Raw genomic sequence first — 15,099 nt, forward strand, 5'->3', positions numbered from 1 at the left:
TCTCAGGGACAAGCCTCTGTGCCCCGAGGGTCTCCCAGGCTGGAGACTCAGCCCATTTTTGATGTCTTTGGAAGCTGCCCTTGGTGAACTAAAGAAGCCAGTCCCCTCACTATGTCCTCTGCCCTGTGACCCTACTTTGCTGCCTCTCCTGCTTTCCAGGTTTCCAGGCCACGGAGCTTAGGCAACTTCTCTGAAAACAGGAATTGTCCCTGTTGTCATTGCTCTTTGACACCATGGAAAATGCCCCAGCCACTGCCTTCTCTCCTTCAAGTCAGCTAAGTGGGACTGTTAGGGAGTCAAACTTGCTTCTGAGGATGGTCTTTTCCGATTCCTAACCTGGGTGGCTCTGACCTTGTTTCCTGGATCAAAAATGTTCACTTCTCCAAAGGGGACTCCTGATCCCATAGAAACCACTGCTGTTCACTGAGTGGGGTGTGTGCTCTGCTTTCTCTGGTGCCAGGAAAGGGCCTCTTTTCTTTGAGCTAGGGAAGCCACAGTGTGAGAGTGGCCACCCAGGAGGGAGGCAGCTGTGGGTTTTTGTGGAGACCAGGACCAGTAAAATGGCATTGGTGCAATCAGGATCATAAAGCATATACAACAAAGTATATAAAGTATAAACAAGCACAAAGGATATAGAAAGCAGAAAGTATATCAAACAAAATAGAGTCACTTATGTCAACTAAAATGGCTGTCAGTCAGTCACCACACTTTTGTTCCAGAGGAAAATTCCCTAAGTCAGAGTAAATGCTTGTGGCAAGGAGACAGGTCTGCCCATGTGGTGAGAGCAGAAATGTTTGGCAAGGACACACTTATAATATCTGCACACGTGGTCAGAAGAGCTGTGTCAGCAGAGTGGGACCACCCATAGCCGGGCTTCTGGGGGCATTCCACACTTGGCATTAGGGGTGCCAAGACATTTATTGAAAAGACCCAGAAGGGTGCAGTACAACATTTTCAAGGTTTAACTGAGGCAGGTATCATTCCACAGCTGAGACAGCCAAGGTCTACACACCAGAGTGCTGCTCTGACCCACGCTGATCTCCCTCGGCAAAGGTCGCTGGAGGCTCTGTCCTGCAGGACTGAGGAATTTGTCTGCCCCGTTTCCCACCTCACTCCTGAGATCCTTCCTTGCAAGACAATAGAAACTCCCATGCCCACTGTGGTGTCTCTCTGACCTGCAGACTGAGACTCTGGACTCAGGTTTCTTATTCCCCATTGATTGCCATGGTGTGTGTTATATTCCTCTTAGATTGTTAGCGTCTGAGTAGGATACTAACATATGCTGATGATCTACTTTGAGTGAATCTGCATTCAACCAAAGCTGCATAAATAGTATAGTTACTGTGTGTGGCTCTTGTCTATTCCTTGGTGCCAGGCTGCTCAGCAGGCAGCTAACCAAGCAGTTGTCTGGCTGCCTTATAGGAAAGACTATATCACCAAAAAGATGCTCATGACTATTTCCCACCCAGCCAACTGCTATCTGCCTCTCATTCACGTGGTGATTTGGTGACTCTCAGCAGACTCAGGGAAAAGCTGGCATATTTATGCCAACACCCAGTGTGGTGCTGGCCTAGTAGTCTTCCTACTGGGGAAGGGACAGAGGAGGACAGAGGACAGAGGAGAGAGGGGGACAGAGGAGAGAGAGAGGAGGGACACTGGAAAGGCAGGAGTCATCTCTGTCAGACTGTGTCTGGGACATGAGTCCCATGCAGGTTGGGAGCACAGGGCAGCTGTGTCCTCCAGAGGCTCTGCTTACCAGTCTGGAGGGTGGGGGCGATGCCTGTGTGTGCAGCACCTGGGACACACTGAGACCATGCCCACAGGTACAGAAATTCTCCTCAGTGTCCTGGAATCTGTCCCAATGTGATCCATATGCACTCCTTGGTGGGAAAGAAATAATGTTCATGGAGAGAGGGTAGAACCTTCCCTGTATCTTAAATTCATCTGGGCCAGAACCCTGAGTTTCATCCAGAGGAAGTCAGACTCAGGGACCAAATGTGGAAACCATTGCTCTAGGGATGGTGCCTCTCCAGCCCGTGTCCAAATACTGGGGCCAGTTCAGTTGGCTCCAGGCTCTCCAAGGGCCTGAGTGAAGATCTGAATTTTCTGTCTTTCCCTTTCTCCAGACAGTCGTCTCCTCATGGACAAGGGGCAACATAGATTAACTCCCACCCATGTAAGCCCTGCACTCTCTTAGAAGGTTGGGGCAGCTGGGGACAGTGGATTCACAGGATGTTTTTGGCATCACTGCACACACAAGGGGACTACAGAGGACTGCTAGTGCACCTTCAGGTAGTGCACTTTCCACACCCTTGCTGTCCCTCCTCATTCTGCATTCCTATTGCCACACGGCCTGATGGCTTCTATGGGGGATACAGAAGGGAAAGGCAGCATCGGGCAGTGCACAGTAGTTAGTTTCACTTCTCTTTTCCTCACTTGGGTGGAGTGCACTCAGGGTGAGTCTGTTACACATTTCCTGCTCAGAGCTGAGCAGTCTCACTGAAACCAGGCAGAGGACACCAGAGGCATCAGAGGTTTTGGCAGGACCAAGGACAGGACAATGGCCACCAAGGGCAGTGACCTCAGCACCAGGTCAGTTTCTGTCTGCCTTCCTTTAACTTTCAGTCTAGTTATGCTGCTGTTTTAGTGCCTTTTATTTACTAGACACAGTCCTCTAAAGCTTGACCTTAACCCTGTTTACAAGAACCCTCATGGGCAGTGTAGTGGAATGCAGGAATATGTAGTGAGGGAAGTGGATATTTCACCTGCAGAAGGACAGCTGCTGGTGTGAGCACAGCTGCCACAGCCCACAGGACTCTTGCCTTACACCTACTGCTCCTCTGTGGAGCCATTTCTACTGGGATGTGATTCCTGAGGTTTTGAGGAAGTGATTTGTTATTTTCTCATGACCTCTCTGCCCTCTCTTTCCCCTCAGGCCTCCTCTACTTTCACTTAGATTGTTTCAAAGAGGGTACTTTAGAAAACATAAAATTCAGGTTAAACATCTAACTTTTCAAGTCTGGGTGCCTTGGTCTCCTACCTGACCTGTGTTGGGTCAGCTCTGGGCCTATTCTGGTCTCAGGCTGGGATTCTAGGTTCTTCCTCAAGGGATCTTGATAGGGAGTCAAAGGAGAAGGACAGACTGAGATACCAAAGACTGGTGCAGGCTGAGTGTTCCATTTGTACCTTCATTTTCTGCTCCGGAGAGGTTTACAGGTTTGGCAAAGAAAAGGCTAGAAATCCTTTCCCGTTAATCGTCAGGAGGATCCATTTCATTCTTTTTAATGGCCACCAACTATTCCATGGAATCCATACATGGTAATTCTTTACCAACAAGCTCTGAAATATAGTTTTATATTTCTTTATGTTTTTGCGTGTACTCAAGTATTTGTCTAGTATCAAAAACCAAAATGTGAAATTGTTCAGGGTAATAACACTCGTTCTTACTGCAGATCCAGCTAAGTTGCCATTTCCCGTCCCCCCAAAGGCTGAATCATTATATTCTCTTACCATTGGCTGATGAGCCATCTATAGTCACCCAGACTTCACAAAGGAGCTGGATAAAGGGACACAGCCTGTTAATTTGCATTCTCTGATTACATGGAGGTTATATGGGTTTTCCTGTCTATTGTCCATTTAAATTGGTTCTCCTCTGAATTGTTGGTTTATTTTTGGCTAGTGTTATTAGTTGAGGTGATTGTCCTTCCTTTATTGACAAGAGAGAGTTGGCTCCTTAGTTTGAATTTTATAAATATATTTTTCTTGTCTTTACCTTTGTTTATGGCCCCAAAACTTTTATTTCTTTAGTATTTTACTTTGTGTTCATAATGGTTCTCCAAAATGTTACCTCTGTGACAATTATTTTTTTCTTTTTAATATATTTTATTGATTATACCATTACAGTTGTTCTATTCCCCCCTTCAATCCCTTCCACCCGCACCCTCCCTCCCCCACCATTCTGCCCCCCTTAGTTTATAACCACGTGTCTCAAGTTCTTTGGATTCTATATTTCCCCCACTATTCTCACCCTCCCCCCTATCTATTTTCTACCTACCATCTATGCTATTTTCTGTGCCTTCTCCCCCCTTCTCCCCCTCCCACCCCCCTGTTTCTAACCCTCCATGTGTTCTTCATTTCTATGGTTCCACTCCTGATCTAGCTGTCCTCTTGGTTTGCTTTTGTTTTAGGTGTGGTTGTTAATAGCTGTGTGTTTGCTGTCCTTTCACTGTTCATATTTTTCATCTTCTTTTTCTTATATAAGTCCCTTTAGCATTTCATATAATAAGGGCTTGGTAATGATGAACTCCTTGAACTTGACCTTATCTGAGAAGCACTTTATCTGTCCTTCCATTCTAAATGAAAGCTTTGCTGGATAAAGCAATCTTGGCTGTAGGTCTTTGGATTTCATGACTTGGAATACTTCTTTCCAGCCCCTTCTTGCCTGTAAGGTCTCTTTTGAGAAATCCGCTGACAGTCTGATGGGTACTCCTTTGTAGGTGACTGTCCCCTTATCCCTTGCTGCTTCTAGGATTCTCTCCTTCATTTTGGTCTTGGCTAATGTAATTATGATGTGCCTTGGTGTGTTCCTTCTTGGGTCCAACTTCTTTGGCACTCTCTGAGCTTCCTGGATTTCCTGGAAGTCTATTTCCTTTGCCAGACTGGGGAAGTTCTCCTTTATTATTTGTTCAAATACGTTTTCCACTCGTGGCTGTTTCTTTCCCCCTTCTGGTACCCCTATAATTCGGATGTTGGAACGTTTAAAGATGTCCTGGAGGTTCCTAAGCCTCTCCTCATTTTTTTGAATTCTCATTTCTTCATTCCTTTCTGGTGGGATGTTTTGTTCTTCCTTCTGGTCCATTCCATTGATTTGAGTCCCCGTTTCCTTTCCATCACTATTGGTTTCCTGTGCATCTCCCTTCATTTCAATTAGTTTAGCCTTCATATATTCCTCTAATTTGTGACTTTGTTCCTCTAATTTGTGACTATAATCTACCAGTTCTGTGAGCATCCTGATAAATAGTGTCCTGAATTGTGCTTCTGAGAGGCTGGCAATTTCTTGGTCGCTGAGAGTTATTGGCTCTTGGACTTTGAGTTCTTCTTGTGCCATCTTTCGGGTTGTTCGTGCCTGTTCCATAGCAGGATCAGAGCCCTAAAATGTTCACTAGAACAGGGCAACTAAGTCGCTGGGTTGTGACGGTTGTATGTGGGGACGGAGTCAAAGAGCGACAATGGCTCTCACCGGTATTGCAGGGCAACTAAGTCGCTGGGTTGTGACGCTGTATGTGGGGGCGGGGTCAAAGAGGGACTATGGCGTCCTGTCCGCTGCCTGCCGCCACAGCCCTCACCGGTGCCGCAGTTGCTGCCGTCACCTGGCCCACGCGTTTCGTCCCACTGCTCGCGAATGTGCCACCGCTGTCAGCCCTCGCCCCCTGGGGCCTGCGTGGTCTGTCTCACTGTGCGCGAATATGCGCCCACGGTCTGCCCCGCACCCCAGCTGGTTCTTGTCTGCCTGCCCGCCTGGGTCGGGGGCCCTGTCCTGCCCGACCCTGCTCGCTGCTGGCTCCGCCCCTCTTACCGTCCCCGTTGAACGGTTAGATGTAGTTGGACTTCCGTATAATTCAATTTTCTGTCCTTTGGTTGTGTCTTTGTTTCTCCAAACCTTTGTTTTATTCAAACTTGGTTGTGGGAGAAGGCACAGTGTTTCCACCTATGCCTCCATCTTGGCGGAAGTCCATAATTATTTTCATATTAACTCTTTTTTTGGTTTCTTATAATTTCTAATTGAAATAATTAATTCTGTTTGTTTTCAAGAGTGGTCTTAATTTCCTTCCATAGCTTTGCAGGCTCAACTTTAAACCACGTCTTGTTACTATAAATCAGACCATCTGCACACTGTTGCTTTATTTATATAGGTGCTTGTGTGACATTAAGTGTTTTTGGATTTCTTCCTCAGCTGATGGTTTTTTCCTGAAAGTGAACTCTGTCTGCAGGTTGGTGTCTGTGTTCCTTCACTTTCTTTCTCTCCTGCCTGCAATGGTTGTACAGCCTACCTCACTCATTCTTGATATTTCTACCATCCTCACCTGAATTAATCTTTTAAAATATTTTCTGCCTTATCTGAGACTGAATTTCTTGGCATCTAATATACAGTTTGAAGGACTTACCATTTTTCAGGTCAGTTTTTCTGAGGTGCCACAATTGTTTAATCATCCTGTTGCCCTCTGCTCTGTTGCCGTTTTCATTACCCCGTGGCCACATGTGCAGGGTCTGCTCTGTGCTCTCTCTCCCCTGCCATTGGCCTATAAGAGCCTCTCCTAGTGCCACACAACGACTGTCATAGTGACAGCAGCTTCATACGAACTTTGACATCTGGCAGAGTGCATCTTCCCATCTTCTTTCCCTTTACAAAGCACCCTGTCCTTTGCATGTCCAAACCAGCTTGTCAAAATCTTGCTGAGATTTATATTAGGATTGCAATGAATTAGTGAATCAAGTGGATGAGAATTGGCATGGTTATGATATGGAGTTTTTGATCTCATTAGTATGGTATATGCATAGTATTAAAAAATATCCTCTAGAGACTTCCAGCCAAGTTGGAAGTGTAGGTAGATAACACTGTGCCTCCTCCCAGAACCAAAAGAAGCACAACAAAAAATTTAAAAAGAAAAACATGCAGAACTGCCAGAAAATTGAACTTTATAGAAGTTGGACAACCAAGGAGTTGAAGAATATGCATTCAATCACAGTGGTAGGAGGGGAGGAGATGGGCAGCTGGAGCAGAGAGTACTTGTGGCAAGGCAGTGACTAGAGGATCATGAAGGGCAAGGTGGCATCTTGTGGACCAGGTGAGGTGGTAGCTGGCAGAGCGGGTGGTCCCACATTTCTGTGCAGATAAACTGGGAGGAACAATGGAGGAGTGAGTCAGATCAGGTAACCCAGGTTTCCAGTGTGGTGAAATAAAGCATGAAAACCACTGACCGAGAAAAGCTGTGGGGTTTGTGGCAGCATGGGAAGCTCCCACCTCACAGGAAAGTTCATTGGAGAGACCCACAGGGTCCTAGAACATACACAAATTTACCCACATGGGAATCAGCACCAGAAGGGTCCAATTTGCTTGTGGGTAGTGGAACAAATTACTGAAAACCATTCAAGAGCCCAGCAAGTCACATTGTTCCTTCTCAGACCCCACCCTCACATCGCACCAAAATGCAGAAATGTGGGTTGCCCTGCCCTGGTGAATACCTAAGGCTCCACCCCTTACTAAGTAACAGGCATGCCAACATAAATAAATGGCCCAAATGGAAGAATAGATCAAAGCTCTAGAAAAAATATACGTATGGGATGAAGTGATAGACAATATATCAGATGCACAGTCAAAACACTGGTAATCAAGGTGCTCACAGAAATGGTTGAGTATTGTCATAAAATAGAGAAAGGAGTGAAGGTTATGAAAAGTGGATTAAAGGAAAATACACAGGGAACTAACAGTGATGGGATGGAAACTGGGACTCAAAGCAGCAGGTTGGACCAGAAGGAAGAAATAAACATTTGACCAGAGCAGAATGAAGAAACAAGAATTCAAAAAATGAGAAGAGGCTTAGAAACCTATGGGACAACTTTAAACACTTCAACATCTGAATCATAGGGGTGCCAGAAGGAAAAGAGGAAGAGCAAGAAATGGAAAACTTATTTGAATAAATAATGAAGTAGAATTTTTGCAGTCTATTACCAAAGGAAATAGACTCCCAGGAAATCCTGGAAGCTCAAAGATTCCCAAAGAAATTTGAGCCAAGTAAGCATAAACCAAGGCACATCATAATTACATTACCCCAGATTAAAGAGAAGGAGTTGGAGATAATCTTAAAAGCAGCAAGAGAAAAGGAAAGAGTTACTTGCAAAGGTGTTCCCATAAGACTATCAGCTGATTTCTCAAAAAAAACCTTACAAGCAAGAAAGGGCTAGAAAGAAGTATTCGAAGTAATGAAAAGCAAGGACCTACATCCAAGATTACTCTTTCTATCAAAGTTACTGTTTAGAGTGGAAGAGTAGATAAAGTGCTTCCCAGATAAGGTCAAGTTCAAGGAGTTCATCATCACCAACTCCTTATTATATGAAATGTTAAAGGGAATTATCTGAGGAAAAGAAGAAGATCAAAAACTGTGAGCAGTAAAATGACAGCATATTCACAACTATCAACAACCAAACCTAAAAAAACAAAAACAAACTAAGGAAACAAGTAGAATGGGAACAGAATTACAGAAATGGAGATAACATGGAGGATTATGACCAGGGAGAGAGAATGTGAGAAAAGGTATAGGGAATAGGAAGCATAAATGGTAGGCACAAAATAGGCAAGGGGAGGTTAAGAATAGTATAAAAAAATGGAAAAGACAAAGAACTTATACGTACGACCCATGGGCATGAACGAAATGGGGTGGGTAATGCAGGTGGGAAGGCGGTACACAGTGGAGGGGAATTAAGAGGAAAGAAAATGGTACAACTGTAATAGTGTAATCAATGAAATATTAAAAATATTCTTTAATAAAATTTATAGCTTTGTCTCTAGATGTTTTATACTCATTCTGTACATTTATTCATAGATACTTTTTGCCCCTAAATCTGCATAATTTAAAATCCACTTTCTAGCTGCCTGCTTCTAAGATATAAAAATAAATTAATCTTTCCCACTTTCTAATTTTAGTAACTTACATGGCGATATATAGGAACTTACATAATGTATACCTAGTGACAATTTTGTTTTTTTATAATCTTTACACTTATTTTATTTTCTTTGCTTATTGTGTTGGCCAGGACTTCCAGGATTACAGTGAGCACAAGTCATGCTAGTAATCATCTGCATCTTGTGCCCAGGTCCAAAGAGAAAGCTTTTCTCATTATGTCATTATGGTTGATGTTAGCTGTAGGTTTTCTTTCTTAATATAAAAACCCGCACATATTTTTTAAAAAGTGTATCTAGTATTTTCAGTGTCTGAGGTGTTTCTGGCCCTGTTTTCTACATTTTCTGCTGTTGTCACTCTCAAAGATTATTTAAATAAACTCTTTGGGGAATAATTTTATATTTATAGAAAAGTTGTAAAGATACTCTAGAAATTTCTGTACACTTCACACCTAGTCTCACATCCTGTGATGTTATGCTCTTACACTGCTGTGGTACATTTATCAAAACAGAAAAACCCACATTGCTACATCTATGTTACTGAAACTGCAGACTTTTAGAATTTTAACAGTCTACCAATGAAGTCCTTGTTGAGTTCCAGGATTGACTCCAGGATACCACGTTGCCTACAGTCATCTTGTCACCAATTCTATGGTCTGTGACTGTTCCTCAGTTTCTCCCTGTTTTTCATGACCCTGAGAGTTTGAAAAGTACTAGTCAGGCTTTTTGTAAAATGTTCCTCAATTTTGGTTGGTCTTGATTCTTTTTAGACTGGCATTACGAGTTTCATGAAAGAATTCCCTGAGGAACAGCGTCCTTCTCATCACTTCTGTCAGGGGAGATGTCAGCCTGACTTATCACCAGGGATGTTCAGCTTGGTCACTTGGTTAAAGTGGTGATTGCCAGGCTTCTTTTGTAAACTTGTTATGTTTTTCTCTCCACACTTATTCCCAGAGACTATTTTGCTTATCTTGTTGGTTGATTTTGGCTGTATCCTCAATTGTATTTGAAAAACTTACTTATGGGTAAAACTTAGGAGCCAAAGAACTTATAGGCATGACCCATTGAAATGAACAATGGTGAGGGAATTGCCTGAGGGATGGGGGGGATGCTAGATGGAAGGGGGCAATGGGGGAAATTAGAACAATTTAAATAGCATAACCAATAAAATATTATTTAAAACCCCAAAAGAAAACAAAATAACTTTATGATAACTTTGTTTATGATAGACTGGAACTTCTCAATACAATGTATGTCTTTCTTCTCTCACTCTCTCTCTTTAATTGTTGTTCAAGTACAATTGTCTCCATTTTCCCCCTTCCACTCACCCCTGCCCCACCCATCCCTGCCTCCCACCTTCAATCCTACCCGCTTTGGCTTTGTCCATGTGTCTTTTATACATGTTCCTTGACGATCCTTCCCCTGTTTTCTCTCATGATCCCTCTTTCCCCTCCCTTCGATTTACTGTCAGTTTGTTCTTTATTTCAATGTTTCTGGTCATAATTTGCTTCCTTGTTCATTTTGTTGATTTGGTTACACTTATAGGTGAGATCATGTGGTATTTTTCTTTCAGCCCCTAGCTTACGTCACTGAACATAATGCTCTCCAGATCCATCCATGCTGTTGTGAAGGATAGGAACTCCTTCCTTCTTTCTGCTGTGTAGTATCCCATCATGTAAATGTACCATATGTCTTTCTACTCCACCATGCTTCACTTTATTATAGTTTTGTCTATTGCCTCAATTCTATTTGCTATCATTTGTACTCATTACCACTTATTTCATATAGATTGGTTCTTCCCAGCCTCTAGCAGGGATATATAAAATGTTATAGCATATCAAAATCTTGCTGACTACTTTATCATGGTATCATTTCTCTCTAGGATGTCTTCAGAAGCCCAGAATAGTGTTAAGACGAATGCAGGCATGCTCTTCAAAAGGTATAAGGTGGACATTTCAAATGCAATAAAGACATCATTTCCTTTTCTTGAAATTCTTCGTGACTATGGATACATCACTGATAAAAAATATAAAGTAAGTGAGGTTTACTTTGTCAGTATCTTCTACACAGTGCTAAACTAAGTTTTGCTTTTCTATTTTGGAGTCAAACATCAGAGAACGACGAGACAACTGATGAGTCTTCTGTAAATGGGGACCTTCTCATGTACTGCTGTAAGTGTTCCTACAAGGTCAGAAGGGAGAAGAGAAACAGGCACTACTGGAAACAGTGCTGCTCCTGACTGAAGGAACAGTGCCCTGTGGTGCCCCCAGAGTTTGGTGAATAGCCCTGGAGAAAGGCTGGACCCACAGATGAATAATGCCTTGTAGGATTTACATATACCATATAGCACAAATTAGAAAAAGAAGTGATTTTAATGAATGGATGAATAAGCTTAGTGGTTTCATGTAATAAAATAATAATTGTCACAACATTTCATTTCAATGACTATCAATTTAAATATTTAGATCTGAGAACATTGAAGTCCCCAGAGAATAAATGTCTTGTTAGGACAAATTTGAAAGTAAAAGCTTGTTATTGTTTCTCTAGAATTTTCAGTTCCTTTCCCTGTTCTTTTCTTCTCTGTTAGTATTTCTGGAGTCTTGGAATTTAGGTTAATTTTACCAAAAGATGTAGGTGGAGATACAGAGATCCAAGTCCTTTCTCTACCTCTGAGAAGGCTTATATTGTGACAAAGTTTGCAGCAAGGGGAAAAGCACCACCTGGCTTCCCTGAGCCCTACCAGGCCAAGTCATCCTGCAGTAGGGATGAGGGTTTTCCAGTCGATGGAACAGCAGCTCATCACCTGCTCTGTCGATTCCTAAAACATTTGGCCGGGCTCTGCAGATGTTACACATCACTTAACCTGAACCTACTTTTGTTCTTCAAAATTGTTTCTCCTCCCATTTACTGTAAACAAGGATGAAGAGATCAAATTCAGAAATGGGTATATGCAAGGAGGAGAGATTTAGTTGTTCTACTTAGTATCGATACAAATGTAAACAAATTCTAAAATTTTACATCAGGATATACTATCCAGAGAAATTGTAATACATTAAGAATTAAGTTGCTTTCTAGGGATCTTCTGTATTTATATTTTCCCCTTTCACTATTTTTTAAGGAGTCTCGAGAACATTTTGAAAAAAACATTTCCATACAAGAAGTCATATACAATATCCTCAGTGACCTGGAGAAGACATTTGACTTGCCCCTTCTGGGTATTTTGTTCAGCAAGTCCATCATGAAGAACTATCCTGATTTAAATTACATTTACAAAATCTTCGAAAATGGTAATTAGGTTTATGACTGACTTTTTGATGTCCAGGGCCAATATTTCCCCACAAGTATATACTGCGTTCCTACCATGTGCCAAACACCGTGCTGGGCAGTGGGGCCACAGCAGTTCCGAAACAGACATGTCATGTGTCTCCCATAGCTTATGATGTAATGGCTACAATAAAACACCCATCAGGATGTCTGCTTAACTAGGCATTTAGACTCACAGGACATGTGGAGACACAGTGGCATCAGATTTATTTAGAAGGACAAATGACAACAAATATAACATCCCTAAAGGGTGGCATCAGTTGCTGTTCTTCTGTGGGAGCCCTAACAGAGGTCCACACAGCAGTCAACCAAGTCAAGTACTACCTGCTTCAAGTGACAACTTAGCTATGAGTGTAGGATCCACCATGTTCTAGCCACACCATGCCCATGGGAGAAAATATCTTGTGAAACAACTCTATAATCATAACTTTCAGAGACCCCTTAAGGAAAGAGCCAACTTACAAGAGTCACCACATTGGAGGAAGACCAAATATGGCTTAGAGTTCATATGTAGTCCCTCCCGGGCCACATGCAATTTACCTACATACGGTCACTGCTCATTTTTCACCCTAAACCCAGTGTTGCCTAGTAACACAGAGGGAAGCCACCTTCATCGGGTTTCCAGAGTCATGAGCAAGAAAATTAACCCAAAGTCAAATTTGCTTTTAAAGGAGGAGAAAAAGTTTTATTATCACATTCTCCACAACACATGTGGAAATTCTTAGACGTGTAATTTGAGGTGACATCACTATTCTGGATGGAGATCTCTAATTGTCTTCTTCTCTTGTCTTCTCTCAGAGATACCAAACATAAAAAACTTCCTGGAAAGTGATGCAGAAGAAAATGAGGGGAGATCCGATATCCAACTAAGCCTCAAACAAGGTGATTGCAACCAGATAAAAACGCGTTCTCATCTGCTAAGAGGAAAGGAGAAAGAGAGGTTGTAGGGAACTGTTTTGCATGGCATGGAAATGTAGCTCAGCACCCACATGGCAAACCAGTGGGGAGCAAGTTGGCACACAGGACCACACCTGTGGAGATGTTTTTCTCTGGGGTATCAAGCCTGCATTGTACCTAGGCTGCTCTGAGGCTTGCTTTTACTAAAACTCCCTCATCCTGAATTGAGGTAGCAACTTCCTAAAATCTAAGCTAAACCTCCCAAGTATGGAGTGTTACTAATCCAACCACTTTCCCTTCACATTTGGAAATATCCTTCTTCTTTGATGGATTAGAAACATATTCTCCTTTATTGTCTGTAAAAGATAACCACCTAATGCGAACCTGTACATAGCAAATGAAGACTACCCTCCATGTAATGTATTCAGGAAAACAATAAAAGCCTGTCCAGGAGGGGGTCAGGGCCCTCTCTCTCCCTTAGAAAGCAGGCGTGCTGTCCCTTTTTCCCACAGGATTTCTGTAGTCTGTATTTGTTCACAAGCAGCCCCAACATACATGGATCCTGCAGGCCAGGATCCATGTCAAGAGGTGGGCACTGAGGCCAGAATAAAAGTTTGGGAATTGGGAGAGAAGTGCTGAGGAGCCTGGAGAAGTCAGTGAGGGGTATATGTAATGAGGAACAACCCAGAGGTCAATCCTGGATAAGTAGCTGTGATAAGAGACCATGAGCTCTATAACCAAGACAAAGGAATAGGAACCCAATGAGTCAGGAAACCAGATTTAATGAGAATGCTGACCTGGAAGTAATTGTGATTTAGAAAGACCCTGTAGGAGAAGATCAATGTGAAGCTGTAAAGGGCTAAGAACTGTGGGCACAGAGTCAACGTCACAGAGGAGATTTTTGGTGATGACGGAAGGCAGGACTGATTTAAATATGGGGCATACTGTTCAAGAGCAGGAATGTTCAGGGAGATGGGCAACATGGGGAAAGGAGAGGAGCAGTGGTAAGATTTGGAGGAGGGATGGTTGTACTTTGAGAGAGAGAAGGAAGGGAAATGAAATACAAGATGGGTGAATGACACAATAAAACAACCGTATTACTAAGAGGTCACTTACTGAATATTTCCTCAGGCAGCTGTGTGTTTAGTGCTTGCATCGGCCCTGGGGTGGAAATATCACTATTTGCCCATTCACAGAAAAGGACTGAAATTTAGATCGTCCATATATGTTGTTGGCTTGGTATCAAACATGCAAGATAAACCCTGATATTCTGAACCCAGAGCCTGTGTTCCTAACCCTGTGCACACCAGATAGTCTCATGGAAAAAACAGAATCCTGAGACAAAAATAGGGAAATATGTGGAGACAGAAGCATACAGAAAGAAACCTACCAGGAGCTCATGGAAGTGCAGGAGAATCAGATACTGAATTTCATGCAAAGGGAAACAAGGCAGAGAAACAGACATGCAGAGGCGGGGTGTGGTGTGAATGGACATGGGGATGAGATGAGTTCTGTAGGAAGTAAGGTAAGGCCAGCAGTCAAAGGCTGCTCTAAAAAAGAAGTTCAGTGTGGCTTTGAGTGACATGAAAGGCCATCTGCACTTATGGAGTGGCTTGTGAGCAATCTCAGTAAGGGCCTGGCTGAGGCCAGCAGTGTAGCAGACAGATGTCATATGGGAACCCGCAGGTTCAGATGGGATCTATATTGATACCTGGAGAAGGGGTTCATCAAACCTTGTAAAGATTTACAAGGACTAGAGGAGAGCAGCACAGCCTGTACTTCAGTTTCTGAAATAAATTTCTACTTTCTTCCCCTGGGACCTGGTGAAAACTCACATCTAATCTGCCCTTGAATCACAATGGTGTGTTTCTAGTAACTGTTTTATGATCATTTGCTCTTTTTGTTCTATTCTGGAATGTGCTGTTGGGACCAGGGGTGGAGGGCTGATTCTCTTCAGTGCTGATTGTCCAGAAAAGTCATTCTTTGCTTCTGCAGTTTCCCAAAGATTTAGATAAAAGAGTCTTCACTATCCCGGTTGCTGAGAGGCTCAGTCCTACCACATTCCTCAAATGCATGTGGTGCCACCACCTGCCATCCTGAGCCTGGACTTACTGCCTGTGCACTTGGTTTCACAGTCATCTGCCTCTGTCTCACTTAACACTGTCTGTAGCCTTGCCTTGACATCATATCCAGCAGTGGCC

At 43.0% G+C, this 15,099-nt stretch overlaps 1 protein-coding gene across 5 annotated transcripts in view; it reads left to right on the forward strand.

Moving 5' to 3' along the window:
* Positions 1-15,099, forward strand: part of LOC118975411 (nuclear body protein SP140-like protein) — a 138,248-nt gene that overhangs the window by 103,676 nt on the left and 19,473 nt on the right. For 2 of the 5 annotated variants that reach the window (XM_037029335.1, XM_037029336.1), the window contains exons 2-4: positions 10,560-10,710; positions 11,796-11,964; positions 12,800-12,883. The exons of the other annotated variants lie outside the window; for them this stretch is intronic. In XM_037029335.1, the coding sequence (XP_036885230.1) occupies positions 10,560-10,710; positions 11,796-11,964; positions 12,800-12,883 (404 nt within the window). The remainder of the gene's footprint in view (positions 1-10,559; positions 10,711-11,795; positions 11,965-12,799; positions 12,884-15,099) is intronic. 5 annotated transcript variants of the gene reach the window in all.

This window comes from Sturnira hondurensis, unplaced genomic scaffold (genome assembly GCF_014824575.4).
Source record: "Sturnira hondurensis isolate 20B ecotype Veracruz unplaced genomic scaffold, ASM1482457v3 Scaffold0020237, whole genome shotgun sequence".
Lineage (NCBI taxonomy): Eukaryota > Metazoa > Chordata > Mammalia > Chiroptera > Phyllostomidae > Sturnira > Sturnira hondurensis.